General features: G+C 47.7%; 1 protein-coding gene across 1 annotated transcript in view; it reads right to left on the bottom strand.

Moving 5' to 3' along the window:
• Nucleotides 1–17577, bottom strand: part of ttn.2 (titin, tandem duplicate 2) — a 211128-nt gene that overhangs the window by 94558 nt on the left and 98993 nt on the right. The window contains exons 102-132 of the mRNA XM_080018974.1: nt 17295–17434; nt 16242–16368; nt 14818–14960; nt 13247–13370; nt 12527–12793; nt 12235–12332; nt 11867–12035; nt 11453–11722; nt 10276–10542; nt 9659–9937; nt 9033–9441; nt 8541–8665; nt 7809–8075; nt 7202–7471; nt 6518–6817; nt 5981–6283; nt 5651–5838; nt 5418–5532; nt 4902–5189; nt 4644–4795; nt 4135–4282; nt 3831–4008; nt 3038–3159; nt 2610–2897; nt 2159–2455; nt 1888–2074; nt 1671–1786; nt 1266–1565; nt 582–881; nt 394–499; nt 109–305 (exon numbers count right to left, since the gene is read on the bottom strand). Coding sequence (XP_079875100.1) covers nt 109–305; nt 394–499; nt 582–881; nt 1266–1565; nt 1671–1786; nt 1888–2074; nt 2159–2455; nt 2610–2897; nt 3038–3159; nt 3831–4008; nt 4135–4282; nt 4644–4795; nt 4902–5189; nt 5418–5532; nt 5651–5838; nt 5981–6283; nt 6518–6817; nt 7202–7471; nt 7809–8075; nt 8541–8665; nt 9033–9441; nt 9659–9937; nt 10276–10542; nt 11453–11722; nt 11867–12035; nt 12235–12332; nt 12527–12793; nt 13247–13370; nt 14818–14960; nt 16242–16368; nt 17295–17434 — 6540 coding nt within the window. The remainder of the gene's footprint in view (nt 1–108; nt 306–393; nt 500–581; nt 882–1265; nt 1566–1670; nt 1787–1887; nt 2075–2158; nt 2456–2609; nt 2898–3037; nt 3160–3830; nt 4009–4134; nt 4283–4643; nt 4796–4901; nt 5190–5417; nt 5533–5650; nt 5839–5980; nt 6284–6517; nt 6818–7201; nt 7472–7808; nt 8076–8540; nt 8666–9032; nt 9442–9658; nt 9938–10275; nt 10543–11452; nt 11723–11866; nt 12036–12234; nt 12333–12526; nt 12794–13246; nt 13371–14817; nt 14961–16241; nt 16369–17294; nt 17435–17577) is intronic.

Here is a 17577-nt window from a genome sequence, read left to right as displayed (position 1 = left end):
TCCATCATCCATCCATCCACCCATTCAGCTACCTATCCATCCATTCATCCATCCATCCACCCATCATCCATCCATCCATTCATTCATCTAAGTGTCTGATGAACTCACCAGTGGGATCTTCAATGGTGAGGATCTCAGTGGGTTCACTGGGATGACCCGCTCCAGCCTCGTTCTCCGCTCTGACCTGGAACTGGACCTCGGTTCCCTCGATCACATCCGTCACTCTGTACTTGGTGTCCGGGCCCGAAGTCTTTCCACACTTCACCCAGCGAGTTCCCAGCTTCTCCTTCTTTTCCAGGGAATACCTGCAGAGCACAGAGTCGTGACCACACCCTCAGAGGAACAAACATCGGCACAGCGTCACAAACGTATACGTTCAGGTATCCATGCTACCTGAGGATGGGTCTGCCTCCGTCGTTCTTGGGTGCCTCCCACTGCAGGTCCACATATCTCTTACTAATGCCGAGGACCGCCAGGGCATAGGGGGGTCCGGGGGTTGCTGCGAGGAGAACGCACCATGTTAGAGACCGCCACCCTGCCCACGCTCCGTCCACATGCTGCTGGAGCTTCTCCATCCTTACTGAAGGTGTCCTTGGCGAGCACCGAGTCCTCCAGCTCGCAGAAGGGTCCGAGGCCCACGGCGTTCTCAGCAGCCACCCTGAAGACGTAGAGCGAGCCCTCGCTCAGAGGAGTCACCGTGTACTTCAGCTCCTTCACCGTGGTGTCCACGGTCTGCCAGCCTTTACGCCGTACATCTCTCTTTTCCACCACGTAGTTGGTGATGGGGGAGCCTCCATCACGCTCCGGAGCTGTCCACTTCATGTCAGCACTGTTCCTGCTGATGTTGATCACCAACAGCCAGCGGGGGGCAGTGGGAGGGCCTGTGGACACAAAGGGTTAAACCTCATTCACAACCACAAACATCTGAATAAAAGCCGTTATAATGGTGTCTGCAGGTATCAGAAAGTTGAATACCTTTAAAAACCTTTTCAAGACTAATTTCAACTGAATTCAATACTTCTTGGGCAAATAGTATGAGTATGAGGTTCAATGTTAGGTTCAGGGTTTCAGAACATGGGAAATGTGAAATGCAGAATAACTTTTGACAAAACGAGTTATATGGAGAATAGCATCAGATAAAATGAATCATAAATTCAAATGAAAGACAATTGAATGACTTTTGAAGCCTCTTATTTGTACAAATTAATTTAAGATAGTACATTTTAAGACACCATGGTTATGAACGATTTCCTGCGTGTTCTTACTGAGTCTCTCCTTGCAAAGCACTGGATCACTGGGCTCGCTGGGCTCGCTCTCTCCGGCCATGTTGACAGCTCGGACCCTGAAGGAGTACTCCTGCTTCTCCATTAGGCCCTTCAGGAAGTGCTCCAGGACGTTGATGTTGTCAGCGACACGGATCCAGTCGGTGGTTCCGCTCTTCAGCATCTCGACGGAGTAGCCCTCGATTTTGGCTCCACCGTCGTGTTCCGGTTTGGTCCACATCAGGAAGCAGGAGGTCTTGGCCACGTCCTTCACAGTGGGCTTGCCTGGGGGCCACGGGGGGTCTGGGACAGGAAGAAGTTTGATTTAAAAAAATGACAATGACAGACTTTAACGTGCCTTAACTTCTATGAAAAAAGATGCAGTATGGAACAGTTCAACTGTTTTACCGATTGGATCTTTGACCAGGATGGGATCAGTCTCCTTGCTGGGCTTTCCTGTTCCCGCTAGATTCTCTGCCACAACTCTGAACTTGTACTTCTTCCTAGTGGGAAGACCTTTCACCCTGCGGAGGAATCACACACACTCCAAGAGTTAATAAAAAGCTGTGACCCTCTAGTGGTCATGGCTGAGCAGAGCTCCCTCTAGTGGTCTCGGCTGACCAACCTGTAGTTTGTGTCTTTGATCGGTTGCTTGTTGCATCTGATCCACCTGTCGTGGTCTGGCTCATACCGCTCCACCCAGTACCCGGTGATGGGGCTTCCTCCATCCTCGTCGGGCTCGTACCATGACAGGCTGACGGAGTCCTTGGAGATGTCGGAGGCCTCCAGTTTGTAAGGAGCACCAGGAGTATCTGAGGAGGCCAGGGAGCGTTAGGCCACCAGATAGATAGATCAATAGATAGACAGATAGATGTTCTTCACGTCATGTGACCTACCGAAGGGGTATCTGGCGATGATGGACGGATGTTGTGCCGGAGCGCCGATACCGAACTGGTTTTCGGCGAACACCCTGAAGATGTACTCCTTGAAGCGGGTCAGACCGACGGCCCTGTAGCTGCTCTGCTTCACGGTGGAAGACAGCTTGTGCCAGATCTCGCTCTCGGCTGCCCGGCGCTCCACGATGTAGTTGGTGACCTTGGAGCCTCCGTCATCCCTGGGAGGATTCCAGGCCAGGAAGCATGACTCGTTGGTGATCTCCGAGATGTCGAGGGCAGCAGGAGGTCCGGGCTTATCTGGAGGAGGACACATGGTATTCAATCACAGAGAGAAAGAAGTAGCACATGAATTGCTAAAAACAGATTGTTAGTCAGCAGCTTGTATCAACGACACCACCAGTAGCCCCGTTCACGTTAACTTTAAAAGACCCTCCAGGAAATCAGTCCTCACCAAGGATGTTGACGTCCACAGTGGCAGTTGCTCGGCCGCTGCTGTTGGTGGCTTCGATGATGTAGGTGGAGGTGTCTTCTCTGTTAGTCTTGGCGATGGTCACGGTCGAGTGTCCGGACTTGGTGTCGATAGAGACTCTGTCATCAGCCTTAAGAATCAGGTCAGCTTTGGTCCAATTCACTTTTGGTTCCGGTTTTCCCGTCACTGCAGCGGGAAGCTCGATCTTGGAACCAGCTTTGGCCGTTAGACCAGCCAGCAGTTTGGCATCCAGCTGGATCTCTGGAGGCTCTGCTCATTGACAGGACAGAGGACATGCTAAACACTACATTCTAGAGGAGAGGTGCAAGGTGCTAGATGCTAGGTTTAAGATGCCAGGTGCTAGGTAGTAGACAGACAGCTGACCGACACTGCTCGGAGACAAAGTTCACCTTTAGGATCCACAGCCAGGATCTCATCTGTAGCCTTGCATGGTCTGCTGGCTCCCAGTCTGTTCAGGGCCCGGACTCTGTAGGAATACCACTGGCCCTCCGTCAGACCGGTCACCTGACACCTGCACACACACACACACACACACACACACACACACACACACACACACACACACACATCCTCAGTACAGGAGTGGAGGTCTGACAGTCTATAACCTTCGAAAACGTTATACTATTGTGTTTTCATACATTTTGAACAGTCTTCTGTTCTGAAAGCAACCCATTTGAATCTCACTGTATTGATTTAGTATTGAGAGCTGCAGTACAAATTGGGGAAATACAACAAGGCAATCACGACAAAGTTGTTTTTTTAGTTTTTTTTAACCTGTGCTATCAGCATGCTGGGCATACAACACAGAGTATTTGTTCCATTGCATCTATGACAGAGTTAGTCTGCAAGTGGAGTTCAAGTTCTCAGTCTGCAATGCAACTCTTTATTCATTCATAAATCATCAAGAACTGCTGCAATAACTCTGTCCTGTGGATGACCTGTAGAATGACAAGAGCACAGTTTTTGGTTATAGAGAACCTAAACGACCATGTTTTTTGTGGACCATACTTGCCCCAGGACTCGGCAATCTGCTGAAGCTACTCTGTCGATACTGGATCAATTCAAAACATTCTGATGCCAATCACTCAGATTGAATCCAAATGATCAAAAAATACGGCTGAGGAATTTCCTCTAATGATTGAGTATAGATATTGATTTATTGTGTGTGAGTGTTGTGCATACTTTAGTTCGGTCACCATGTCACCACATGGTTCCCACTTGTCACTTCCTCTCTCGCAGCGATCCACGTTGTAGCCTCTGATCCCGGTGCCGCCATCATACTTAGGAGGCTCCCAGGTGAGGAAGATCCCATTGGCGGACTTATCCCTCCACCTCAGGTTTTCTGGGGGGTCTGGGACAGCTGGAGGGGAGACAGGACAGGAGGTTAGACATGTAGACAAGATAGGGGGTCTGGGACAGCTGGAGGAGAGACAGGATGGAGGGGAGACAGGACAGGGGGATAGACATGTAGACCAGAGTGACCTACTGGCGGGAGAGGAGACGTTGACAGGTTCGTCGATGTAGGCCGGTTCTCCAGGACCGCACTTGTTGCAGGCGGTGACTCTGAACACATACTCCTTCCCTTCGACCACATCCTTCACGGTGTACTCCTGGTCCTGGATACCCGTCACCACCTGGACCAGAGACATAGCATCAAAGCATTTCAAGCTGAACTAGTTTTAACACCATACTGGAAAGTCAAACTATTCAGAATCTGAGCTTTATCTGAAGTGAAGCCAAATATGTACAGAATATCCTCACCAGGATGCAGTGTGTTGTCCCCACAAGGACTCAGTGTGTGTAATGAAGTCCCCACAAGGACAATGTGTGTTATGAGGTCTTCACAAGGACTGAGTGTGTGATGAGGTCCTCATATGTAGTGAGTGTGTATGGTGAAGTCCTCACAAGAAACCAGAGTGTTTGGTGAGCTCCTCACAAGGGCTATGTGTGTTTGAAGTCCCCACAAGGACTCAGTATGTGTTGTGAAGTCCTCACCTTGACCCAGGTCTTGCGGGACACGTCTCGTTTCTCCACCTGATAGCCCGTCAGAGGACTTCCTCCGTCATGCTCAGGCGGCTCCCAGGTCAGGTGGACGTGCTGACGTGTCACCTCCTGTACTTTAAAGTCCTTAGGAGCGCTGGGTGAGGCTGAACAACACACACACAGTACATCTTATACAGGGCTATAGATAGATAGATGCATAGACAGATAGACAGGTAGATAAAAAACAGGTCGATTAAAATCTTGACAAACCGATCACAGTGACTTCGATCTCCCCTGAGATGGAGGAGATATCGTTCTGGAGTGTCAGGCTGTAGGTGCCCTTGTCTGGGCGAACGCTGGGCATCACCACCAGCTCTGTGAAGGAGGACTTGGTCATCATGGAGACACGCTCGTCGGCGGCCGTCAGCTCCTTGTCGCTGAAGGTCCACTTGGCGCTAGGAATCGGGTATCCGGAGATGGGAACCCGGATGGTGAGAGGCTGAGGAACGATGACCTCCAGGCCGTCCTTGAAGGCGTTGAGGTCCAGGGTAGGAGCCACTGGAGTGAAGAACACGTCAGATACATGGATGTAAATCGTACAGGCGTGGAAGAACCCACCCTACTATAATTAGGTAGTTGTTTTTTGTGAGTATTTTCTCAAGCCTGTAATCTTACTCTTACTTAACTATTCATATCGATATGGTGTTGAAGCTATTGAACAATAAAATTCAGAACCCGATTGACTTCATGTGGGACATTATCATTATGAATATTGTGTGATCTCACTGTGGGTGTCGTCGGCCAGAAGGGGTCCAATGGTGTTAGAAGGATCAGAGACTCCAGCAGCATTCTCAGAAAATGTCCTGTAGTTGTACTTGGTTCCATATTTCAGACCAGACACCTGACAGGACGCACACACATTAGACTCACACTTAAATATGCTAACAATGCTAATGAGCCTGATGCTGTGTACCTTCTAGGTGGAACAGATCTCATGCTAATGCTAACATGCCACCTACCTTGTAGGTAAGGTCCTGACACAGTCTGGCGTTACACCTGAGCCACTTGTCTGTTCCTTCTTCACAGCGTTCGATGATGTAGCCGGTGATCATGCTGCCTCCGTTTCTCAGGGGAGTCTCCCAACTCAGCTGCACTGAGTTCTTGTTCTGGTCCTGCCAGACCAGATTCAGTGGAGGACTGGGCCTCTCTGCAGGGAACAGTGGAAATATGTTAGCCATCATGGAATGGTGTACCTGTATGCTACATCTCCAACTGTAACATTGCAAATCAAGTCTGTTTATATCAAATGCCTCTCAGATTTTGACCAGAAGGCTGATTTCATGACTCACCAATGGGATCCATGATCTTAACGGGTACAGACGCCGCGCTGGGTTTGCCGATGCCTGCCTTGTTCTCGGCCTTCACTCTGAAAATGTACTCTTTGTTTTCAATGACGTCATTGACGATTGCACTCAGCTCGTCAGCCTTGGTCACCTGCACCGCCGACCACTTGACGGATGTCCTGTCACGGAGCTCAATGATGTAGGAGGTGATGGGGGAGCCACCGTCGGACTCTGGAACTTCCCAGGAGACTGTGCAGCCGAACTTACTGACGTTCCCAACAATCACATTGAGGGGTGCGTCGGGGACATCTGCAGGACAAGAAGGCTAGGTGAGTTCAGCTAAGTGGAGGTTTTGTCTTTAAGAACCTTAAGATTATTGTCAGACATGTATGCCTGACAAATCCTTTGAAAGGCACAGTCCGTCATGTGCGGTTTAGGACCACCCTTTTTACCCCCCCCCCCTTTTCCCCTTAGGACAGAGGTATAGGTTCCTCAGGGCAAAGTGCAATAGGTACAAATGAAAATATAACAAGCGCTACGTACCAAATTTATTCTTGGCTTGCACGGGTTTGTCTGTCTCTACATTGGGTCCACTGCCCACTCTGTTACGAGCGCAGACCCTGAACAGGTACATGGACTCCTTCTGGAGACCGGTCACTGTGTACTCTGGAGTGTCTGCATGGTCGGTGGCCAGAGTCCATGTCTTGCGCTTCACTTCCCGTCTCTCCACCACGTAGGCCACCACCTTGCTGCCTCCGTCACTTTCTGGCTCCTCCCAGGCCAAACTGACCTCCCCGTCAGCCGTGTCCGTAACCTGGAGGTTCTTCACTGGTCCTGGAACATCTGGAAACACGGAGGATGCCATGCAATCAACACCCGGTTCTGGAAGAACAAACTTCTGCTTTTGGATTGTTCCTCCTTCCAGTTCATTCTCAGGAACAATGAACCTTTTTCCAACATCCTAGTGTCTTGTTGAAATGTCTTCTGGAATATCTATGTCAATGCAGTTAGCCAAGTCAGCAGCCAATGTATCCTCTATATTTAGGGTGCAGTGACAACACATCCTGGTATTTAAGGAATTCTTGGCCTGAAGTGAACGTTTGGAACAGAAGTGACCAGAACATAGTACAGAAACTGATAAGCGGCTGATGTCATCTCATGCACACTGGGGACATCTGACATGAAGATCAAGTAAGTTACTTGAGTTTAACCTCAATCCAGACTCACCAATCACATCCAGGTTGATGAAGGCCTCCCCCTCTCCATGTTTGTTCTTGATGAGGATCTTGTAACGTCCCTGGTCAGACTTCTTGGGATCTTTTAGTCTGTACTCAGTCCTGTCGGCTGACGTGTGGATGTTGTCTTTGGGTAGACTGGTGCTGTTGTACAGCCAGTCGGCCTCGGCTTGGGGGTAAGCACTGTAGGGAACAGCCATGACGAGGGGCTTCCCAACATCTGTCACGTAACTCTGGTCTGTTGTCTTGATCATTGGTACAGCTGCAGGACAGAGCAGCATTAAATATTGGAACCTGCGTCACCAAGGTATGAAACTAATATAAGTTGTGCCATGTAGTGACAAGCATGACTGAGAGAGTCAGAGCCTGCTGTGGGCTTCTAGATTCACATTTAGTTGACTTTTGTACTTGTATAAAAGCAATATATTTACACATTGTGCAGAGAATATTTGTCCTGTTTTCTAGTCATTATACTGGAGAATAGCGTGACAGTGCCTGACAGACAGGACCCAACCCAGGACGCATCTGACAGGCAGGGACAATTGCAGGCGCAGAGATTTTCACCATGCTAATAAAGCAGCAGGAGACTCAGAACATACCTGCCAGCTCCAGCTTGGCCTTGGCATCCTTGTCCTTGGCCACGATCCGGTACTCTCCCTGGTCGCGAGGTCTGATCTCACACACCTGCAGCCTGTGGATCTTCCCCTCGCTCACCATCTGATACTTGTCTCCCTGGACGATCGTCATGTTGTTCCTCATCCACTTAACTTCCACTCTGTCCTTGTTGAGTTCCACCTCAAACAGGATGTCTGAGCCTGGAGGCTCAAAGGCATCCAGAGGAGGTCGGACGATCTCCACAGGGGTTTCTGGAATAAAATTATTCATTTACATTTACATTTTACATTTAGTCATTTATCAGACGCTTTTATCCAATGCAACTTACAAGGGAGAGTAACATTCAAGCTACATTGCGACAGAGATGTAGCTTCATAAAAGCATTGATCATTATTCTGCCCCCTGGTGGTCAGACAACTCTTCTCATCCCTGGCACCACAAAGCCTCCTTCTCCTGTCAGGGCAGCAGAATCTCTCCATCTTCATCTTCAGAGGCTGAAGCTCCACTTGCACTCCTCCTCCCCCGATCTCTCCAACTTAGAAGGATCTTCAAGCCTTTCTCTCCTTCCCTGATCTAGTGAGTTTCCTCTGAAGTAACCTGTACACATTCTAACCTTCCCTCTGTCTATCTGATTCCCCGCTGATGTTACTGAAGTCACTCTGATAAAAGTAAATGTTATGTAATGGTTGAAGCTGTATGAACACTGAGTACTCTACCTTCAACAAACAGCCTTGCCCTTGACCGCTTGTCATCCACACCGCAGGCGTATTCACACTCATCGTCTGGCCTGCACTCTTTGATGTGCAGTATGCAATTCTTTCCATCTCTTTCAAAGGTCAATCTGTTCAAATAAATGGTAATAAAAAAAGGCTATTAGAGAACGCATTTGAAGTAAAGAAGACATTCAAATCCTGTATTGAAGGTTCCTTTCTTCTGAGACCCGTGCAGGCAACGGTGAATGACAATACTCTTACAGCACAATAACGCACACTCAGCACACTTGGGATCTAAGTTGATGAAGTTGTTAAACTACCGACGGGTAACTCCACTCAGCTTAATTATACCTTTTCTCAGGCTACAGTTACTACTGTATTTCTGACTGAAAATATAACACCATGTTTCCCACTCCTTTATTATCTGTGTGATAGTAGTTTATGTGACACTTCAATAGCTTTATCCTTAGCTGGGTTGCTTCCAGAAGGACCTACCTGGGACCCTCTCTGATCTCCCTTCCATTCCTGTACCACTTGATCTCGGCCTTCTCCTTGGACAGCTTGCAGGTGAACTCTGCGTCTTCAAATTCTGTGATGGTCTGGTCTCTGAGCTGCGTAGTGAAGTCTGTCGGTGCCTCACTGATGATCAGCTCGGCAGTGGATTTGTCGTCTCCGGCGATTACTATGTATTCACCCTCGTCTGCCAGCGAGCAGTCCTTAATGGTCAGTGTGTGTTTGTCTTTGTCTGCTCTGTATGTGATGCGTTTGCTGAAGGAGACTTCCTGCCCGGCCTTCATCCACCTCACGCTGGCGTTGGGTCGGTTGACTTTACAAGTGAAGCTGGCTGTGTTCTTTTCAAGTGTGTCCACATCCTCCAGTGGCACCACAATCCTCAGACTCTCCTCTGTACAACACAGACACATTCATACCTGGTGAAACAAGGTCCACTATCTAACACAAAGTCATAATTTACTCTGTATTTAAGCTCTGTAGATAAACATAGATTTAGCAACTAAAGCATGGTGTAAAGTCAAACCTTAGCTTCATTTTAAGGATATTTAATGTGAGAGTATTAAAGTAAATCCTTGTTCACAGTCACGGCAATTGGTTAATGTATGGACCTTTGACAGTGAGCTTGCAGGAGCTCTTGGCCTGCTCTCCTCTGTGGTTGGTCAGGGTGACAGTGTAGTTGGCTTCATCAGCCTTCTGAGCATCTTTTATTCTCAGTGAGAAGACATTGTCCCTCTGGACCATGATGAACTTGCTGCTCTCGAACATGGTCTCATCATTCTTCAGCCACTTGGCCTTGGCTCCCTCTGAGTTCACCTCACAGTTCAGGACCATCTCCTGGCCTTCCTTGGCCTCTGTGTCCTTCAGTGGAGTAATGATCTTCAGTTTCTCTGCAGGAAAAGAGACAAGGTAACATTAGCAACAGCTGCCCGGCCAACATTCCCTATTAATCTTCTTCTTGAATTATATATACATTAGGGACATTTAAACGATACAAATACACTGTATACCATGATATCTACTTATGAATTCAGTGTCTAACTGAGGGTCATCACAATTATTATGGAGGAATATTGTGGATATTTTTGGTCACTCATTTAGAAAATCAAATGATTGATCATAATATGATGATGTCTCGATTCCACTAAATCAGGATAATCCTGAAGTATGTCCTTTAAAATATGAGCTCTGGGTGATGAGGTTGTCCTGGCCTCAGTTTAGGGCTTACCCAGAACAGTCAGGTCGGCGCTGGCTCTGGTTGAGCCGATTACCACAATGTATCCGCCCTCGTCCTCGGGCTTACAGCTCTTGATCTGCAGAGTTCTTCTCTTTCCATCGCTGATCTTTTGGTACTTTTCTCCATCCTCGAGTTCTGTGTCACCTCTGAACCATCTGACTTGGTAAGTTTCCTTTGAGACGGAGCAGAAGAACTCTGCCCTCTCTCCTTCCACCACCTCTTGGCTCTGAGGCCTGGAGATAAACTCTGCAGCAAGTTCTGCAAACACCACAGGACCATGTATGAGTTTAGTTAGGCTGGTCACTACTGGTACCATCTGCCCCCCTGGTGGTCACCTGCTCTTACTACTGGTACCATCCGCACCATGGTGGTCACCTGCTCAAACTACTTTGACCTGCTGCCCCCTGGTGGTCACCTGCTCTAACTACTGGTACCATCTTACCCCTGGTGGTCACCTGCTTTAACTACTGGTACTATCTGCCCCCTGGTGGTCACCTACTGTAACTTCTGGTACCATCTTCCCCTGCTGGTCACCTGCTCTATCTTCTGGTACCATCTGCCCCCCGCTGGTCACCTGATCTAACCACTGGTACCATCTGCCCCCTGGTGGTCACCTGCTCTAACAACTGGTACTATCTGCCCCCCGGTGGTCACCTGCTTTAGTGAGAACATCTGCCTCCGGTGGTCACCTGTTTTAACCTCTGGTACCATCTGCCCCCGTTGGTCACCTGCTGTAACTTCTGGTACCATCTTCCCGCCCGGTGGTCACCTACTCTAACTACCGCTACCATTTGCCCCCCAGTGGTCACATGCTCTAACCGCTGGCACCATCTGCCCCCTGGTGGTCACTTCCTTTAAACACTGGTACCATTTGCCCCCTGGTGGTCACCTCCAATAACTTGTGGTACCATATGCCCCTCTGATGCTGTGCAGGTATCTAAATCCAGTTGTACATAATTTCCTCAGGTGAGGTATGTTTCAAAAGGATCTGGCGCTTCATTACATGTTTTCATTAAGTTCTAATAATTTTGTACCTGTATATACGTAACCCTTAACCCCAACCCCAACCCTAAACCTGTGTGTAACTCTCTTTATATGGACAATTCCAGATATGAGTGAGTTTCAAACTGGACATTGGAGTGTGCGCCTGAGGTGAGAACTTTCTTACCGTTGATCTTTAGTGTTCCACTTGTTTTGTTGCTTGGACTCAGCCGACAGTTGTATTCCCCAGCATCGTCAGTCTTCAGGTCCTGGATGATGAGGATTCTTCTCTTTCCATCAACTATCTGGTCGTACCTTCCTCCCTCAGGAAGCTCCTGCTCCCCTTTGTACCATGTGACCTCTGCACTGGGTTTGGACACTTCACAGATGAGTTTGACGCTGTCTGTCTCTGTTCCCTCCACGTTGGACAAGTTCTTAGTGAACCTCGCATCCTCCTCTGTGAAAATAATGGACATATGCAGCCATTTTACGGGATAAACAGATGGAAGTCAGGATCAGATTTGTCTGGCCCACTCCCAATGTCTATAAGTGGAACTCTGGTTTTACTGAGAGGGTAAGGTGCTAAACATGGTTTCCTTACCAATAACAGTCAGCATGCCGGAGGATTTGGAGGTCTTGGCATCACATTCGTACTCTGCCTCGTCATCAAACACTGACTTGTGGATAATCAGTGCGTGTGTTACACCTTGGGCGATAAACTCGTACTTCTTTCCTTTTCTGATCTCACTTCCATCCTTAAACCAGCGAACCTGAAGATACAGACACACATTTATATCCAATTAAGAGAGAGATTGACGGTAAAAAGAACAGTAAAGTGCAGAGACCATACACTTAAAAACAATTAAGTTAATTGATACAACATGCATTTAAATATGTTTAATACTTCAACCAAACTGAATATCATTGCAATGCAAATTGAAAGTATGGTGAAAGTATATGAACACCAACCTTTGCATTTTCTCTGGAAACTTCACATTCGAACCTGGCTGATTCTTTCTCTCTGACCTCCACATCGTGCAGCGGCTTCGAGAACTCAACATGTGGAGCTGGAAGCAACAGAGCAGCGGTTACACTCCAGATGAACGGAACGATTCTTAGAAGGAGGAGTTCACAGTCTGAGGCCTGCTGGGCCTTACAGGACACGGCAGCCATCTTAACACCAACTGTTTACATCTTCAATTGATATCTGCTATTAATATTTATTGTTTTGATTATGATCTCCCCTCCTCTCAGTACTCACGCTCCACACTGAGGAAGCAGGAGGTCTTGAAGTCCTTGGAGTCACACGTGTAGGTCCGGGAGTCGTCCAGGCAGCAGCAGTGGATGACCAGTCTTCTCTTCACACCTTCAGCGATCATCTCAAACTTCTTGGTCTTGCGGATCTCCTGTCCATCTCTGAACCAGCAGACCTCTGCATTCTCTCTGGAGACCTCACACTCCAAAGTAGCAATGGCCTCCTCCTCCACCGTCTGGTCCTCCAGGGGTTTGGTGAACTCCACTGGAGGCTCTGGAACGAGAAACTGCACGATGAGACACGATGACTGTGGATGTACTTATCTTAGTTCTTGTTACATTATTTTAAGGAAAACTGAGGCATTTTTAAACCAAAGCTTATGTTTTGGTCATCGGGTCATCAATCCAAGTGATTGGCATCAGAATCTATTAAATTGATCCAGTATTGAGAGAGTGGGGCAAATACACAAATAGCTCAGTATTCCCAATGATGGACTGAAAAGGTAACAGCTCTCACTCTCTTTACTATCTGTCCATCTTTAACATTATATTATTCAAAATCAGCATCCACAAAGGTAAGTGGCCGTATTGTGTGTAATGTTGGTGACCTCGGTGTTGATTCTCCTGTTTGGTTAATCAGGGTAGCTATTTGAATCTGAGATGGACTCAGAGGAGAGGAGGAGTAAAGGGGAGTAGAGCAGAGCATTTGTAGGTACTCGGACTGTACCTCTGACGGTGAGGATGGCTTGTGTCTGGAAGTCCTTGGCGGCCAGTCGCACTTCCCCGGCTTCGCTGAGCTTCACATCCCTCAGTGTGAGCTCGTGGCTCTTGCCCTCCACCCGGCACACCACCTGTCAGAGCAAAGCACCATAAATCAGCCGAGGGTCGGGGGTCAGGTCGGGCGGTAACGGATCCAGGCAGCTGCCCCACACTGGAAGCTCCATTTAAACTGCCACCAGATACAGCGATCTGCACCTAGTCCAACTTTAAACACCAGGGCACCTCACTTCGGACCAAGCAACCTGCGCCCGCAACTAACTTTTAGAAGTGGTTGCTGTTGTTTGTGAAGCTGTTCGTTGCCAAGACTGATAAAATGGTTGCCAAATGTTATAACTGAGTGATAATGATCCTATATAATTGTAATCCATATTTCAATATTTTCACTTGTTTCTAAACATACAGAGGTACACCAAGCTTATTCTTTCAACACGAAAAGTGTTTGAAAACCGGGCAACGACATCACACAAGATGAGTGACAATGGCCCAAATGTGGTTGCCAGCAGCAACTGGGTCAGACACTGGAGGCTTTACCTTCGGTTTCCTTGCTGGTTCAGTTGAATAATTCACATAAAACATATTTTAAATGTGTTGAAATGGAACATTTGGAACATAACCTGCTGATGAGACCTGAAGCTGTTTTGCCAAACAGGTGTTCTCATATCATATGTATGATTATGATGTATAATGATTATAATAAACATTTCCTTTCCTATTGGTTGTCAAACATCTGAGCTACAGGCTCGCAGTGTGATCAGGGTGTATGTTAAACTTCAGACTGAAAGACACAAACAACTCTCTTTAGTATTAGATTCAGGTTTAGGGTGTTTGAGACTTTTAAGGCCCTGCATGATACAAACTACTGAATATACTTTATTTTTGCCATGATTTCTCGGTTTAACTCGAGCTATGGTGAACTTGTGTTTTAGGACTGATACGTGCTGCAAAACAATCTTGCACAACTTCGGGTCCCAGAAAAGCTCCTGTCACCTCAGAAGCTGCAGATCAGATTTCAGGCCGTAATCAAACTACTGCTGCATTTTGACAGGAAACCTGCGGCCTCCATTCACACGCTCTGCACACTTTCACGTCCAAACCGGACCTTTCACACACACTCAGTGCACTGGGATTCAACGCGGTTGCCGGTCAGATGGCTGTTGCCACCTGCCCGCGTCCTTGCGCTCCAACAGCAGTTAAAAATAACTGTCAGAGCGCTTGCAGGGCAGAAAAGCAGCCTGCGTTATCTCAAAACCCAGATCAAATGCTCAGCTGGAATCCTGATCTGCCCAGGCCCTTATATGCAGAAAGCAGAGTGGACCCCGAGCTCGCACCTTCTAACTCAATGCTTCCTTCACATCAACATCACGGATTTCCAGCGACAGCGTTTTGGATTGTTGGCACGATTTAACTAAAGTTTCCAAAGTGTGTCCGGCATGGAAGGTAAGCAGTCCCAGTGACATTGAGAGTGAATCTCTTGATCAGCGTGATCAATCAGCGCGTCTGTGGTGAAGGTAAGCTTACCCTGTCACTTGGTTCCAGCTTGGTATCCCCCAGGAACCACTCGACAGCGATGCCCTCAAATGACAGCTCGCACTGGAAGGTGGCGGTCTCCCCGGCGGTCACCGTGATGTCTGTCAGCTGCCGGTTGAGCCGGATCACACGGGCTTCGGATCGAGGAGAAGACATGGTTAGAGTCCCCCCCTCAAACAACTCAAAGTCCCAAGAGAAAGTGTGTAATCCTCAGGGTCTAATCCTCATGGCTGGGCGGAAGGCGGGCCGTTGCTTGGAGCCTGGAGCTCTGAGAGCAACTGAAGAGGGCCGCTCTGGGTCCCGGCATGGGGGGCTCCGCTCATTAGCATAGGAACCTCCATCACATGTATATGGTCAGCACAAACGGGCTTGGGAGGGGGCTACACACCCAACCTGCCAATCACCGTCACCGGGTGCTAGATAAGGCATGTGGCATCTAAAATAAGTGCGGGCCGTGATTGGACGAGAGCCACCCTCACCAAACCACCGGGTCGACTCAATCTGCTCCTGTCAATCAGAAGGCAGCAATTTTCCAGGAAAAGCAGAATGAGGTGATTGCAGGAGCAGGAGTTACCCAACGCTAGCTCTAGATGTTACATCCCGTTACACAGTAGAAGCAGCAGAGATGTCTCAGAACATTAGATGTAGAACATGGATTAACAACAAGCCACAACTATTTACAACAGGTTCCTCACATGCCACTCAGAGCCTCTTCACACCCCATGAAACACTTAGAGCAGCTGGCAGCGGCACTCAGCCTTTCACTCAATGAGCTTCAGGTTAACGACATCAAACTGAAAGTTGATTTGTCCAAACGCCTTTGAATGCAATGTGGAATACAAGAAATGTAGGTCTCCAAATTTCCTGTTTGGTAACTTTTGGGTCACTTTATAGTTTGATACCTATAAGTTGCTGTGTCAGCTGTTTCCCATGAAGGACTTTACAACAGGAAATTATTTCTGATCACGAGGGCAGTTGCTGTCATGACATCTTAGGTGTCACACAAATAACTGCTATTAACAATTTTATTTTCTTTTTGTCTTTTTGTCTTTTCTTTAATTTCAATCCAAAAGCTTATAAAAGTGTAATTACACATCTACTTGTGCCTGACAAGTGTTGAGACATTTATGTGCATTGAAGATCGGAATCAAAATATTAATGGAGACCGTTCATCTTCCTGGACCTAATTCACATTTCTAACACTTGTTCCAAATTCCTCTTAAATTTTAATATAAACATGTAACAGCTTGAGCAATCAGCTACACTTCCACGCCATCTGAGTGTTCTTGTTACAACATCCAACATCCATCCCACCTGACTAACTGTTATCTTGGCTAGATAAGGCCTGTCTCCAGCAGTGATGCATCATCGGAGCTAGATGTTATCTGTGTGAGTGTGTTTGACGTGATGGTCACCTTTGACTCTGAGCTGAGCGTTGGACTTAGCGTTGGCTGCAGAGAAGTCCACGGCTCCTGCCATGTCCAGATGGACGTTGTAGAGGATCAGCATGTGTGTGCTTCCCTCCTCCTTGATCTCCACATCCTGGAGGAACAGCAGGACATCAGGACAGACCACGGTAAGGAAGGACAGACATCAGGACAGAGCACCGTGTAGCAGGATAGACAGCAGGACAGACATCCGGATAGACAGCAGAACAGAAGGACAGACCTCAATACAGAAGGACAGACAGCAGGACAGACCACAGTACAGAAGGACAGACAGCAGGACAGACATCCGGATAGACAGCAGGACAGACCACAGTACAGAAGGACAGACAGCAGGACAGACAGCAGTACAGCAGGACAGACAGCAGGACAGACAGCAGGACAGACATCAGGATAGACAGTAGGACAGAAGAACAGACAGCAGGACAGACAGCAGTACAGCAGGACAGACAGCATGACAGACAGCAGGACAGACAGCAGGACAGACATCAGCATAGACAGTAGGACAGAAGAACAGACAGCAGGACAGACCACAGTACAGAAGGACAGACCACGTTATCAGAAATGTCAATGTAGTATTTTCACTTCCACTACAGTAACTTTCTCTCAGGGTATTTGTACTTTTAGTAAAGTTAAAGGCTCAGAGTACTTCTTCCTCCACTGCTAGTGTTGACTGATCTCTACTGTTAACTGTTAATAACCAACAGCTTCTGCTCAGTTTGTCAGTAGTTATTTTAGCGAGTATCTATATTTATTATATGTATTACTTATTAGGTAAGTATCTGTATTTATTAGGTAAGTACCTGTATTTATCGTCAACTACTGACAAGGAGGCATCAGGATAGCACTGGGGATCAACCACTTATTCACAATTTCAACCATAAAAGAAAAACAAGCTCAGTATAGAACTTAGAAAAGTGCATTAAAGTCAAATTAGTGACCCATCCATGCAAGTAGACGCTTGTTAGAGCCTGATTCTGCAGGTTTCCATTTCCACTTGATGCTGTGCCTGCTGGCTCTTACAGCGGACTGGTGGAGAGCTTCTCCTTTCAGCTTCCAGTTGCCGTGCAAGCCCTCCTCTGAGATTTCTGTCTCGAACTTCGCGGTCTCGGTCTCCGTCACCTCCACGCTGTACAGCGGACGCACCACCGTGATGTCCCGCTCTGCAGGGAGGGTCAAAACCACGTTATTTAACACCCAGAAGAAGCTTTGAACCATGTTTTGATCTGCCACAAAACCCCACAGATAGAAAACAGTAAACAAGGGCCCATAACCAAGAATTCCTCACAATATTCCAAGGGACTTC

The sequence above is a fragment of the Zeus faber genome (assembly GCF_960531495.2).
Source record: "Zeus faber genome assembly, chromosome: 18".
NCBI classification, from domain to species: domain Eukaryota; kingdom Metazoa; phylum Chordata; class Actinopteri; order Zeiformes; family Zeidae; genus Zeus; species Zeus faber.
Note: the sequence above shows the minus strand (reverse complement) of the source record. Positions and strands in the feature narration are given on the sequence as shown.